Source organism: Hibiscus syriacus, unplaced genomic scaffold, assembly GCF_006381635.1.
Source record: "Hibiscus syriacus cultivar Baekdansim isolate YM2019G1 unplaced genomic scaffold, ASM638163v2 tig00003041_pilon, whole genome shotgun sequence".
NCBI classification, from domain to species: domain Eukaryota; kingdom Viridiplantae; phylum Streptophyta; class Magnoliopsida; order Malvales; family Malvaceae; genus Hibiscus; species Hibiscus syriacus.
The window spans coordinates 5,381,607-5,396,619 of record NW_024061960.1 but is presented as its reverse complement, the minus strand read 5'-3'; the positions used below and the strand labels follow the sequence as shown (position 1 = coordinate 5,396,619).

At 33.8% G+C, this 15,013-nt stretch overlaps 2 protein-coding genes across 2 annotated transcripts; one reads left to right on the top strand and one right to left on the bottom strand.

The window, feature by feature from the left end:
- Positions 1-3,961: 3,961 nt before the first annotated feature.
- On the top strand, positions 3,962-5,494 carry LOC120169864 (protein indeterminate-domain 16-like). The gene is made up of 3 exons (XM_039177949.1): positions 3,962-4,108; positions 4,194-4,593; positions 4,729-5,494. The coding sequence occupies exons 1-3, from the start codon at positions 4,009-4,011 to the stop codon at positions 5,474-5,476; spliced, it is 1,248 nt and encodes a 415-aa protein (XP_039033880.1). The 5' UTR covers positions 3,962-4,008; the 3' UTR covers positions 5,477-5,494.
- A 2,128-nt stretch (positions 5,495-7,622) lies between these two features.
- Positions 7,623-10,878, bottom strand: LOC120169854 (transmembrane 9 superfamily member 3-like). The gene is made up of 7 exons (XM_039177941.1): positions 10,647-10,878; positions 10,427-10,467; positions 9,762-10,347; positions 9,530-9,667; positions 9,243-9,399; positions 8,672-9,156; positions 7,623-8,181 (listed from the first exon to the last, which is right to left on the bottom strand). Exons 1-7 carry the CDS (start codon positions 10,802-10,804, stop codon positions 7,962-7,964), a joined length of 1,785 nt encoding a protein of 594 aa, XP_039033872.1. The 5' UTR covers positions 10,805-10,878; the 3' UTR covers positions 7,623-7,961.
- Between the last annotated feature and the right edge of the window lie 4,135 nt (positions 10,879-15,013).

The window sequence follows — 15,013 nt, the reverse complement described above, 5'->3', positions numbered from 1 at the left end:
TTACTAATCAATGGTTATGTAGATTCTGACTATGCAGGGGATTTGGATAAAAACAAATCTACTACAGGATATGTGTTCAAAATTGCTGGTGGAGCTGTAAGCTGGGTTTCAAAATTGCATTCAGTTGTGGCTACGTCCACAACAGAGGCAGAATATGTAGCAGCTACACAAGCCAGTAAAGAAGCAATTTGGTTGAAGATGCTATTGGAGGAGCTTGGGCACAATCAAGAGTATGTCTCTCTGTTTTGTGACAGTCAAAGCGCCTTGCATCTAGCAAGGAATCCAGCATTTCATTCAATGACAAAGCACATACGAGTTCAATACCATTTCATTCGTGAAAAGGTGGAAGAAACGTAAGCAACATGAAGGTACAAGGTAGAAAGAATAGTGTGAAGATATGATTATTCCAATCAAATCTTCAAGTGGGAGATTGTTAAAAGTCAAATAATTTAGGCACCAAATTAAGCACCAAATGGTGCTTTGTCAAAGTAAAAAATTAGGCACCTAATTTTTGTTGAAATTGGGTAATGGGATAATTAATTTTAGTCATTGTAATTTAGGGTATTTATAAGATTAGTCCTTAAGTTTCAACTATAAATACCCTAGCTCATTTAGCTTCAAAATCATCCCAAAGCATTCTAGTTTTCTTCCAATACTAGAGAGATTTTAGAGAGTTTCTTGAGAGTTGTTTTCTCCTTTTTATCTAGAGAGAATTATCATTGTTTTCTCCTTGGTAGATCGAGAGAGGTTGTAATTCCTATTTTCTCATAGTGAAATTCTTCTACCGTTGTCCGTAGTTTTTACCCCAAATTTTTAGGGGTTTTCCAAGTAAATTTTGTGTCCTTTTTATCTTCATTTTTATTTTCTTAAATTATCAGTTGCGATTTTACTCTATCCGATAGCCGTCTTCCGCAACACAAATACGTGTGCTCACGTTATTTATTTTTAATAAAATTCGTACAATTTGTTTTTACATTGGTAAAAGCACATCCTATAAAATATGTCTTTTGAAAAACGCTTCCCACGTGATACACCTTTATATAAAAAAAATCATTTTTGATAAATAATATTGTTTATATACTATTTTGATAAATAAATAGTATTCCCATAATACTGCCATCCCGTTAATTCCAACCCTAATTCAAACTAGAAACTAAAGGTTGGGTTTTACGAGCAATATTCAAAGTAAAATGGGGGTGTATAATTAATGGGAATGTATCTACCGTTATCAATTCATGCCCTACGGTACTAGTAATAGTATTTATCCCGGGACAAGTGAAAAAGTAGAACTGAAAAAGCCATTCAACCTTGTTTATCAAGCTATACCGAAAAATGTAAGCAAGAGTTATTGCTTTACCTTTACTATATATTAATATTTTTGCAGTTTTGCATGTCCTATACAACTCTCACTAATGAATTTTAACAATTTGACATTAAATACTTATATCTTTAGTATTTATAGTGATTAAACTCGAAATTTCAAGAAATAATAATAATTTTTTAATCACGAAGATCGTTTAGTTCGTGCTACAAATCTACTCATTTATATATGATTAAATTGTTTTTTATTTTTCTGAAGCTACAAAAAATAAAATAAAAGAAAACATAACCCCCCAATTTTATTTAAAAAAAATCTAATATGCCATAAATGCATGTTTGTACAAATTATAAGGTCAGTTCTCGTGGATGTCAAAGAAAAGTAATGATATTTGAGACTGACCCACAGACATATATATTATGGAAACAGAAGAAACACAGGTAAGTAATTGATATATATAGTGAAGAAACGTAGAATATTGAAACAGATAAGGTGAAGAGATTAGAAGGATATGGGAACCACGAAATTGGAAAAGTGGGAGAACGGCTCCCTGCTCAAATCAAAAGGATGAACCGTAAACGTAAAACAAAATAAATTTGTTGTCATCAACAATTGGTATAATGAACGTGGACAAATTTCATGATCGATAAAATCAGTCGAGATCTCACCCGAAAAATCAAAACAGTTATATTACCTTCCCCAAAACCAAAACAATTATAATCATCTTTGGCTAGTCCATTGAAGCAACCTATAAATGAGAAGAATGGTGAGCGGTTTACCTCTTCTGATTTAGATAAAGAGTCGCAGTCGATGAGAAAATGTCATAGACAATGATTATTATCGGGTAACAAAGAAGAAACACTTTTTCTATATGGGTCCATTGATTCTAGAGATCCGGAAAAATCTTATTTTTAGTCTCATTCGGATATAAATACCTCGACCACAAGATGACCAAAATCAGACCTAGGATAATAATAACGATCAATAGAGTCATCATAATTACCAATAGACTATTAGTTTATTTATTTGTACATATACAATTACTACCAGATAATGAAGAAGAGAGTTTTTCTACGCTGATCCAATGATTCTAGAGCCTAGATGTAATATCTTTACCCGTATTTAATTCTCAAATACAAATCAAAATGTGGCAAACAAATTTTCTAGCATTCAAATTTAAACCATTTATTGATTTATCAAAGAATATCAATTTTTAATTTTTAATCAACCAAAATAATTTCAATTTCAAACAGTAACTTAACAATTTATTCAATAAGAAAAGTTCTCTAAATTTCATGTAACATCTCTTACTCGCTTTTGGTCACGGATAAGGGAAGGAGGTGTTACACTAAAGGTGAAGGAAATGTCATCTTTTTGGTTTTGTAGGGTGTATGATCATGATAACAACGAATAAAATCATCAAAACTGTAGGTGGACTATCAGTTTGATCAGTTTATACATATACAACAGTAAGTCATCAAATTTGCTTACCAAAATTACATCAAAGATAAATGAAAGGGGATTTCGAGTGATCATTTATCTAGGATGGTTCCTAAGGTAGCATGTTGTTTTGGAGGTCATTGAGGGTTCCATTTATCTAGTGGTCTGGGTGACAACCTCCAACGAGTATTCTTTGAAGGTATAATAATATTTCAACTCCCAAAAATTGATCAGTTATATATAACTACATGTGCTACCATAAATTTTATAACTCAGCCGTGTGACCTTCAACCAACCAAAATCATTAGGACCCTATTGTTTTGTTTTGTATTTTCAGAAAGGAGTTACAATGAGAGAAGGGCACATGTTTACTTCAAATTTGAAAGTTGGTTTTTTCAAGTACAAATTTGAAAGCTAGAGAAGAGAAGAGAAGAGAAGAAAAAGGGTAAACTTTTATTCTAGCAATGATTACAGCCATATTGAAAGTGACAAATCTTGCTTCCTTCACCTCAAGGAAAGCTTCCCTCTGCGACAAAACAGTAATCATCAATTAAATCAGGTTTTTAGTTGGCTCTCATTCAAGTTTACAGCTTTGCTTAATTAATCAACCAATTCTTTTAGCATGGCTTATAATGTCTGGTTGTATATGCAACCAGGAAAATCATGCAAATTTAGGGTGTAATGTGAATAGATAATGAGGATTTGTTTAGAAGGGGAGGTAGGAGTATAAATGAGACGAAATAAATAGTAAATTATTCTATGTCGATTTAATTAAACATTTAATTTAAATTTAATTTAATAATACTCGAACTAGATTCCATCACAAATTCTCCCCAACTCTCAAAACTATTTATAGACAAAGACTTGGCTGCCCTTCAACATTAACTGCAACTGCTGAAGGTGGGGTTCAGTGAATGAATGAAACAACAAATCCAAGAAAAAGAGAAGCTTTCTTTTGTTCTTTTCTTTTTCTTTTAAAAAAAAGTTGTCTTAAAGCTTTAAAAGCTTAAAAGAAAGCGCTGATTGCAGAAAGCAATACCAAGCTTTTTCTTCTTCTTCATGTTCCCTCCCCGCCTTCTCTCTCTAAACAAGCCTTTCCTTTTTATTTTCCCTTTTATTCTTTCTCTTTCTATCCATTTTGTATTAATCAATAAAGCTGAGTTCCCCTCCATGTTTCTAAAAGATTGATTGATTAATTTGTTTTTACTTCAACTTATAGTAATCTAACCAAGGCTCGCAGCAATAGCAACATGTTGGATAACATTACTGTTCCAGCGTTTCCATCTCCTTCCTCTGATCATCTCAATGGGGTCACAAAGAAAAGAAAAAGAAGGCCTGCAGGTACCCCAGGTAAAAATAAAAATAAAAGCAAACCCTGTTCTTTTTTCTTCTTATCTCAATTGGTTTTCAATTCTTTTTATGTTTGTCAATGTAGATCCGGATGCAGAGGTGGTTTCTTTATCACCAAAAACGTTGCTGGAATCAGACAGGTATGTGTGTGAGATCTGCAACCAAGGGTTCCAAAGAGACCAGAACCTTCAAATGCACAGGAGAAGGCACAAGGTTCCATGGAATCTGCTGAAAAGGGAGACAGAAGAGGTGAAAAAGAGGGTATACGTTTGCCCAGAACCAAATTGCTTGCACCATGACCCTTGCCATGCCTTGGGAGATCTGGTTGGCATCAAGAAACATTTCAAGAGGAAGCACAGCAATCAGAAGAAATGGGTTTGCCAGAAATGCTACAAAGGTTACGCGGTTCAGTCTGATTACAAGGCTCATCTCAAGATTTGTGGCACCCGAGGCCATTCTTGTGACTGTGGTCGGGTTTTTTCCAGGTCAGTTCTGAAACCCCAACAAAAACAACAACAACAAGGCTCATCCCACTCGTTTTTCTATTCTCCCTTTTCCTATATATCGTATGTGATTATCATATCTTTTCTTATCGTTGTTTTGGTGTTTTGTTGTTTCAGGGTGGAGAGTTTCATTGAACACCAAGATGCTTGCACCGGTGGAGGGCTAGGTGTTCAACCCGAATTGCAGGCGCTGCACCGGGGCTGTTCCTCTCGGTCGGATTCAAGCACTAGTCCTTCAAGCGATACCCACTTTGGCATGGCCGCGGTGTTGCCTGGATTGCCAATGCTGAAATCAACCGAGCCTGCTTTCTTGCATGGCAATGCGTCTGCTTATGAACACCGAAACAACCTTGAACTTCAGCTTCTACCGTCATCAACTCCTCAGTTACCCCAGAATTCGGATGAGAATTGCGCCACTTATTTGAAGCTTTCAATAGGGTCGAGTGACGGTGGCGAAAAGAGTGAAACCAACAAGCTTAGTTTAGATACAATTAGTGAAAAGAATGCCAGTGAGGAGCTAAAGTTGGCGATGGCAGAGAATAGCTACGCCGAAAAGACTAGACTCGAAGCGAAGAAGCTGATCGAGATGGCTGAGCTTGAGTTTGTAAGTGCTAAAAGGATAAGGCAACAAGCCCTAGGTGAACTCCAGAAAGCTCAAGTCTTGAAAGATCAAGCAACAAAGAAGATAAGTGCAACTATCATACAAATCACTTGTCAAGCTTGCAAGCACCAATTTCAAACATCAACAGCTGCGGTTCCAGCTGACGAGACCTCACTTGCTATGAGTTACATATCGTCCACAACAACGGAAGGGGAAGTAGAGTGGCGGCAAGTCAATCAAACAACGGAAATGATCGATTCTTAGCCATTAAAATCTCTTTGTTTATGAGTTTATCTTGTCAATGCCATGTTAACTTCGTCGGACAAATTTCGGTACTTTGATTTATTACATCTTCATCTGTTTAATAAGAAAAGTAGATGGTGAAATTTAATGTAATGCAGTGAAGCACAACAACATCTATATTATTGATTCTATGAAAAGAAAAAAAATTATTACACCTTGGGATTCTTATATGTATATTGAAAAATCAATGCTAAATTTAGCTTGCCATTTTAAAAGCCTGGTTGAAGCGTAACGTTGTATCCTTTTCTGATCTGTGATGGTTAGTTGAAATGCAATTACATGATTTTCTTTTTGTCTTGATGGATTTTACTTAGGCTTGAAGAAAAGCAAGGAAAAAGAATAGGAGAAAGAAAGGATCCCAAAAATGGGTTATTGCTTGTAAGATTGGAGGCATAATTGTAGCTATCCATGTCTATAAATGAACATGAAACTCCTCTCATTGGGTTGGAATATGTCGGGGGACCATTTTGGCTAGAAAATAGGAAGAACCATTCGAACACAAATTCAATGTTTGGTTAGAAGGAAAAGGGATGTCATTTTCATTACATTTGTGTCCCTTTTAAATGCTTGTGTTAAAAAAACGCACCATGTTTTTCAGTGCCATAGTTGAAATGGTTGGAGGCAGGCAATAGTCATTCTCAAACATAGAACACACCTGCCCTCTTTCTCTCTCTATCTGTCTCAATTATTTTGGACATACGATAGTTATATATCATCACTTTAGACAGACTCATCTTACGTCAACACTTTAAATATATGATACGTTATTATTTATGTACACGTAATATGTGTCACATCATTATTTATGTACATATAACAGTATTATGTTAGTGTTTTGGACACATATGACTTTCTATATCAACGGTAAATATTGATGGTTAAACAACTAATAATTTTAACCCAATTAAAAATCTATTCAATCTAAAACAAAATACTAAAAGTAAAATATTTTAAAAAATCAAAATCAAAATCAAAATAATTATTTAATAAAACATTAAGAGTGAATTTTAACATTATATATATTAACTATCGCAATTGGAGCCAAGGCAAAGGAGAAGATATAACTAAAAGGTTTCCATTTTCTCATCCTTCGGTTTATTTGTTTGAGAGTTCCACATGCGGCTCTCTTCCCCCATCTTTTAACGCAGCTTCCTTTTTTGTCCTTTAGATAGCAAATAGAAAGTGCCTTAGGCTTCGCCACAAGCCTTTTTCCCTTGTAGTAATCCGATTAAAATACTTGTATTTATACATTATATAATATAGTATTCACAAAAGTTGGTTTGTCTTATCCTTGTGTTGATCTTCGCGGATAGCTATCCCACATGGGAGGAGATGGAAAAACTCCTACTTTTATAATAAGGATTTATTTTATTAACCCACCATGCACATGCACACTTTAAGACATTGACATACTAATCCCTACTTAATTTTTATTTTTCTTTAATAGTTTGAATGATTACAAGTTAGTATTTATTTATATTTTTTTTAATCAATTAACACTACACAACACAATCCTGCACATACAACTGCTCGAACTTAAAATCTTTAAGAGAAATAACATTCTCTTTTATTACTAAGGTATGGATTCTATTTAATTTTCATTCTTAAATGTAGTGTTATTATTCTTTTTGCGAGTTATTTGATCATTTGCAATTAAAAACACATCTGATTATCTAAATAATTATACTCATAAACAATTATTATAATACATGAGAATTGATAAATGGAACATATTTAGAACTAATCGTTACAATATCATGGTCATGGAGATCAAAGAATTTGAATTTTTCCTTAGAAAGCAATATGGATTAGGGTGAGTGAGTGACTGATAAAGGGAAGTTAACTTCAGTATTCTTAGAGCCCTACACCCATAGTATAATTTTAGGTTTTGAGATTAAATAATATGATTATACTAATAAAACTTAAAATATTATATTTATAATATTTTCGATTATAACTGAAAATATTACAAATTATATTATTTTTTTCGATTGTAAACCTTAAACCCACTGTATTGTTAAAATATTACAATTTGTATAATTTTTTAGGTTAAATAATAATATTTTAGGTTGGAAAGTGAAAACTGCCTTAAATTGATCATAAATTAGAGTGCACAGGAGAATTACCCTGATTTTACTTGGTAAAGATGTATAAAAAAAATAAAGCATTCTACACACATCAGTATCAGGTCATGAGTATCATACAGAAAATAAATATAAATACATGATGCCTAACCTAAATGTTCTCCATTTCCAATGCCAATGCCAATGCCACCACCTACATGCCAGATCTCATAGATCTCCCGTTAGGCATTTGAAGTCAAAGCATGCATGCAACCCGAATTTGCTAACCAACAATTAAGGCACATCTTCCACCTAATATCTAACAAAATTCATAGAATTCTCAGACAGAGCTGATGGAAACTGGCAAGGGCAACTTAACCTGCTTACTCGCACTTGATTGACTTGTATATGTGACGAACAAAGAATAGCGAGGCACGGAAACCCACTGTCCCGAGCATGAGGAAGAATCCATAGCAGATGCAGGCCATGTAACCAAAGAAGAATGTGGTTTGCATAAATCCCGACATATCTGATCGTGCATAGTAATAATACAAGCAGTAGGCGTAGATAAAGACACCAGTTGATCCACCACATAGGAAAGACCTGTGACAAATTAACAACTCGGATCACCAAAATCAAACTATATGTCATTCTAAGTATTGTTAATTAATGCCTTTCAACTGAACAGAGAAAGTTTAATCAAACAGGTTAAACAACCCAAAAATGACAAAGGTAATGACAAGGAACCATAAGCCTTGTTACCAAATTCCATACAAATATATGCTTTCAACTAACATGCACGTGAGCCGGTGCCATTAAAAATAAACGCCAGCGGAGAAATTCTCAGGAAAATAAGAATCATCAATAAATTTTCCTTTATAGAAAACAAAAACGTGCTAACTATATAGCCAATTTCTTTTGACAGTTCTTAAATTACTTGCAGTAATCATCAAAAGACATGAAATTTACTCATCACGAAGCGAAGCAGGAAGAGGTGAGATATATTATGAAATTTTAAAATTCATAGTATTAAAAAAAATGTGAGGCAAAAAGCAATTGCGACATGAAAAAAAGAATTATAGAACTTATGTACCTCCACCACCATTCATGATCTTCAGCAGCAAGTTGGAAATATGTCAAAGCCACAGTTATGAAAGCAGTGACAATCAGAAGGATGATGAAGACAATAAACAAAATGCTATATATGGTATAGATCCTGTGTCCCCAGACACTGGCAAATATGTAGTAAAGCTCAATGTAGATAGCACTGAAAGGAAGAAATCCAGCCATTGCCATCTGAGGAATAGCACTCCTGTACCAAGGTAGTGGTGGAATCTCACGAGGATACTTGGTGGTACGGCAAGGAGCTTGAAACTCGGCCTTCATATTTTTGCCAGCAATGCCACCCAGAACAAGCAAAGGAGATGTCACTAGTGTCCATATGAGGACTATAACTACAATAGTTCCAAAAGGCAGTGCGGCGGTTGCACTGTATGCAATAGCAACAGTGTTAAGAAAGCAGAATGTGAGAAACAAAGGCCCACAGAAAAGGCAGCCGGTCAAAAACAGATTCCTAACCTGTCATTCCGAGAAATCAAATACACTTAGTTTAAAAGCAAAACAATAGCATTTAATACTAGCATACAAAATCCTTATAGACGTACCCAATTCTTTCCTTCAAGCTGAAAGAAGAAAGAAGTTGCTACATATCCTGCAATTCCTGATGTGAGTGCATAAATGACCACTAGAGCAGTAAACAGAGCACCTCGGTTGTACGGATAGAAGACACCAACCAATGCAAGCATAAAAATGAATATCGTTCTGGTAGACATAAAAAGTTCAAAAAGTGAATAGAATGAAAAATCAATAATTGACATATAGCCCATGATGAAATTAGTGTAGTTTCACAAATCAGAAAGTAACATAAACATGGAATAAACGGGATCTTTACAAGGCGAACAGTTGCGTTCCAGATCCAAGAGCAGCTGCAAACAAAGATTTGTACTTTGGGAACCTGAAGACATCTCCGTGAATATACTTCCATCCAGTCTCTTCTAGATCATCAGCTGCTTCTTCATCTTGACCATACCTTTCATGACAAATTAAATATTTATAGCAACCAAACCAAAATGGAAGGAGTCTAAATACGAGAAAATATGAACAAATATATCAACAAATCTCACTTAATGAAATCATTCTTCAAGACCCGCATGAGAATTGTTGCAAGGAAACCGGTCAACAGGAGAACTGTCACACAAGAGTTGATAATCGAAAACCAATGAATCTCCAAATGATGCGGCAAAGAAGAAGACATGGAGTACTTATCCATCCTCTTCTCAAAAGGAGTATCAGTTTCCTTCCATTTCACAGTATACATAAACTCAGCTTTAACTTCCTTATCCTCCGTCAAATCCAAGAGAGAATGAGGATCCATCCTTGCACTGATCTCAATAACGCGATCCTTGTTATAAAGAACATCGAACTGGATATGCTTGTAAAGGAAATACTTGTACCCATTGGGGTCAGTTTTTCCTTCCTTGTCAACTTTGCCAATAAAACCCCAAATAGGCAAATCATCATAGTACATTTGGAAATAATAATCCTTATCGACCGCCTTCCGTAAAATGGCAACTTCATTCTTCGAAAGCTTCTTCTTACAAACAACAGAAGAATCTTTTTCCTCTTTAAAATTCAGCTTATAAGGAGCACTCACGAGCCTATCTCCATTCAATACCTCACCTAAGGCTTCTTTCTTCTCCTTTACATGATCTAAATTCCATCCAAAATCAATAAATTTATTAAGTCTAAATTAGAAACAATAAAATAAAACAAATAAACAAAAAAGAACCTGGAGAACAGAAAGGCAGATCAAAGTAGCGATAAGTTTCACTGAAATCAAACAAACCAAACCAAATTAAGACAATAATTAAGAAAAAATGTTAAATGTAATTAGATTAGATTTGAAATTACTGTTCCAAACGCGGTCTTATGAAATGAAAATAAGGGCATTGAAAAGCTAATTAATTTCAGATCTAAGGAAAAAAGGGGGGAGGAAATGAAATTGTTACCTTGGGTTGTGGAAAGGGCCGACCTTATTGGCGTAAAGAGGGACGGGGTCACCGTCTTTGTAACGGTGGTCGGAGGCATCGGATCTGACATGCGGAAAATAACAGAGGATTAAAACTCCGATGAACAGAAAGGAGCGAGAACTGCCAATGTTTCTCATGGTGAACCGGAAGATTGGAGAAGGATCGAAAGAGGCAGAATAAGAGTGAAATTTTGGAGCGTAAAAAATAAAGAAATAGAAAAGACAAATGGTTGATATTTGGTAAACAATTCATTTAATATCTAAATTATTATTTTTATTTTATTTTAATACCTAAACTTTCAAAATTATATTTAACATTTAATTTAAGTATGAAGTCAGATTTGTACATGGCCAACAATTATATAATTCATTTATATTTGAGATAAACAGCGTGGTCTTTTATGTGTTAGTTTGTCTGAGTTTGATTACTGATATTTAAAAAATTATATTTTAATTACTTATATTATCAAATTATTATATTTTGATTATTAGACCGTTAACTTCCGTTAGTTTGATGATATAATAGGTTAATTTTTAAATTAGATAAAATCGTCAAAGTGATCAAAAATGTCTTATAATATACGATTTTAACCAACTTTTTTTGGATTTGCCAAAATGACCAATAAAATCGCAATGCGATCTCTAATTCGCAACGCGATTTTCAGTATTGCAAATTCGCGTTGCATTTCGCGTTGCGATAGTCTACAGTGTCGTTGCTATTTTCCATTTCGCGTTGCGATAGTCTACAGTGTCGTTGCGATTTTCCATTTCGCGTTGCGATTTTCCATTTCGCGTTGCGATAGTTGAAAATCGCGTTGCGATAGTGTACAGTATCGTTGCGATAGTGTACAGTATCGTTGCGATTTTCCATCTCGCGTTGCGATAGTCTACAGTGTCGTTGCGATTTTCCATTTCGCGTTGCGATAATCTACAGTGTCGTTGCGATAGTCTACAGTAAATTAAAAAAAGATTTTGTTTCTTAAGAATTTTCTCTAAAAAGATAGTATCCGCGCGGACGTGTCGAAGACACGTATTACCATTACCATTACCACGACCACGACCACGACCACGACCACGACCACGACCACGACCACGACCACGACCACGACCCCGACCCCGACCCGAGACGAGACGGCGGCGGCGGTGGCGCGCGAGAGTCCCCCTTGTTCTCTTTCACTCAACAAGGAAATGGGAAATCAAAGCCTTAAATACACTTCCATATAATGTTTCCAATACTATGTGGGATTGAGCATTACTCAACACTTCAAAGAAAATATAGCAATTTTTGTAGCATGTTTCCCACTTAATCCATATCTAAAACATTTTATCATTTTATCAAGAGAATTAAAAGAGTTGTAGATATCTACATTTCATTTCAAACTTATACATATAGTTTTAATATGATAAAATAATATTTTTAGATATGTATTAAGTAGGAAACATGCTACAAAAATTGCTATATTTTCTTTGAAGTGTTGAGTAATGCTCAATCCCACATAGTATTGGAAACACTATATGGAAGTGTATTTAAGGCTTGTATTTCCCATTTCCTTGTTGAGTGAAAGAGAACAAGGGGGACTCTCGCGCGCCGCCGCCGCCGTCTCGTCTCGGGTCGTGGTCGTGGTCGTGGTCGTGGTCCTGGTAATGGTAATGGTAATACGTATCTTCGACACGTCCGCGCGGATACTATCTTTTTAGAGAAAATTCTTAAGAAACAAAATCTTTTTTTAATTTACTGTAGACTATCGCAACGCGATTTTCAACTATCGCAACGCGAAATGCAACGCGAATTTGCGATAGTGGAGATCGCAATGCGAATTAGAGATCGCATTGCGATTTTGTTGGTCATTTTCGCAAATCCAAAAAAAGTTGGTCAAAATCGTATATTATCTGGGATTTTTGGTCACTGAGGTTATTTTCTCTTTAAATTAATCCTTAAACTTTTAAAAGTTTACTTTTCCCCCATAAAAAACCTAAAATATATTTTTCTCCTAAAACACCATATTTTCTAATCATAAGCTCTCGTCCTTGTTACAGTCACCGCCGTCTTCAGCCGTCGGTCGACCTCCCTGTGTTTTACCAACAGGTCGACCATTGCATTTCAAAATCTAGGAACTGCTGCAATTCTTCAAGGAACATGGAAGAGTGAAGTTTGCATTTAACTTGTGAAAGATAAAGAAAAGTAGTACATAGCAATGTTTGATGTGTTCATGCAATAGGAGGACTGTGCTATCCAGAAAGAGGATAATCGAAGGCGGCCTGCTCAACGCAAGAAGGAAATTAACGTACTGGGAATGGATAACTTGGTTGAAGTTCAAAGACATGATATTTTTGAATGCCATAATGTAATATGAATTTTGATGAGCGTGGAGGTTTTGAAAGTAATTTACTTGTTGCAGAAACTGGATCAGGGTGTCTATGTTGTTGAGAATGAAGTAAGTATGGATGGTGCTGGCACCTTCTAAACACAGGTAGGTCGATCGACGATTGGTGACGGGGACTGCAACAAGGAGGATTAGAGAAGAGAGGTATTTTAGGAGAAAAACATATTTAAGTTTTTTTATGAAGAGGATGAAAAAAATAAACTTTTAAAAGTTTAGGGGTTAATTTTAAAATTAACCTTTTTTAATGTACCACGTCATTGAAGTAATGGAAGTTAATGGCCAATGATCAAAATGTAATAAATCAATAATGTAAGTGACCAAAATGTTACTTTTTAAAAAATATGACCAAAACTAAACATGATGAAAATATAAGGGACCATCAATGTCATTTACCCATATATAGATAAGATTCGGTTACACAAAATACACTGATTTAGGATCGTTGGATGAATGAAAATAGACGGTTAAGATTAACAATATAAAATATAAAATATATTTATTGATGTTTTTACATTGTGTAAGTAGATTTCAATCTTATACGAGATAGAATATAGTTACACAATATAAAATTAAAAATCTTTTACACTGATTTAGGATCTAATAAAAATATATAACTAAAATTAATAATAGAAAATAAAAAATATTCTCTCATCTTAACTTATATATATATAAGATAAAACACTATTTGATAATGAGAGAAATAAAAGAGACGATGCTATTGAAAAGGGAAAATAAGTTGAAATTATAATTTGATATCTATCATCTGGAAGTTATACAGTACGTCGGACTTAATATATAGTTAAGAAAATATACTATTAATTTTGTTACTTTTTTTAATAAAATCAGTAAAAAATTATCGAAAATATTATTATTTCTACCCAAAATATTATTGAGCTCTTTAGCGAGATTGGTAATATATCTGGTAAAGAGTTACCTAAAATATTATTTTTTCTACCAAATATATTATCAAACATAGTAAAGCGCCCAATAATAACAAAATCGGTAGAAATAATAATATTTTCAGTAATTTTTTACCGATTTTATTAAAAAATAATAAAAAACCCGATAACATTTTTCTTTAACCGTATATTAGACTGCCACACGTGAGACTTCCCTTTATCAAAAATTATTTTTTTCACTTACTGATGGATGCACGTTTAATTTGTCCACTCTCCAAGAAGGATTCTTATTTCCTTTTATAACTTTTCTAAGTATTATTAATAGGTTACAATGTAATATATATTCATAATATTTTTTAATCGTTGATAATATATTGTAGACAGTGACGGATGTAAAAAAATTTAGTATAAACACATATATATTAATAATATAAAATTTTTAAATCTAAGTAGGTATGATAAAATTTCATGATGGAATCCCGTATATTAATATGAAAATTTTTGGATTTTAAAGAAGAATATTTGAATTCTAGAAAATTTCAATATGGACACATGTCCACCCTAACATCAACGTATGTCCGTCATTGATCATGCAGACATGATAATTCACATTCAAGATCTTTAAAAGAAACAATATTCTTTTTAATAACTTAGATCACTTGATCAAAATAATAATTAAATTTTTACTTGCACATATTGAATATGATATAACAAGACTCTAGATTGCACATATTGCATTATTGTTGTTCAGTTTCACGTTCTGGATGTGGCAACACTTGACCTAAATTCAATGATTAAATTGATGTTTTATGTAATGTTTAAGGATTAAATTAGTATTTTATATAAAATTCAAGATCAAATAATATTTCATCTAAATTTAGGGATGAATTTAAAATTTAACCGTTTTTATTATCATACTACATGAGTAAAATAACAATATTGAATGACCCAATAACCAAAATAGGATAGACTAAAAATATAAGTAACCAAAACTAAAAATTTTCAAAATCGATAATGAAAATTACATAGACTGAAAATATAAGAGCTTTAGTATTGTTTATCCT

Bases quoted from the DNA above. Each gene is read 5' to 3' on its own strand.
- LOC120169864 (XM_039177949.1), top strand. From the start codon at position 4,009: ATGTTGGATAACATTACTGTTCCAGCGTTTCCATCTCCTTCCTCTGAT. The intron at 4,109-4,193 runs GTAAAAATAAAA...TTGTCAATGTAG, and splicing joins AAGGCCTGCAGGTACCCCAG to ATCCGGATGCAGAGGTGGTT. The intron at 4,594-4,728 runs GTCAGTTCTGAA...TTGTTGTTTCAG, and splicing joins TGTGGTCGGGTTTTTTCCAG to GGTGGAGAGTTTCATTGAAC.
- LOC120169854 (XM_039177941.1), bottom strand. From the start codon at position 10,804: ATGAGAAACATTGGCAGTTCTCGCTCCTTTCTGTTCATCGGAGTTTTA. The intron at 10,468-10,646 runs GTAACAATTTCA...GTTTGATTTCAG, and splicing joins GGCCCTTTCCACAACCCAAG to TGAAACTTATCGCTACTTTG. The intron at 8,182-8,671 runs GTACATAAGTTC...AATTTGTCACAG, and splicing joins GATCATGAATGGTGGTGGAG to GTCTTTCCTATGTGGTGGAT.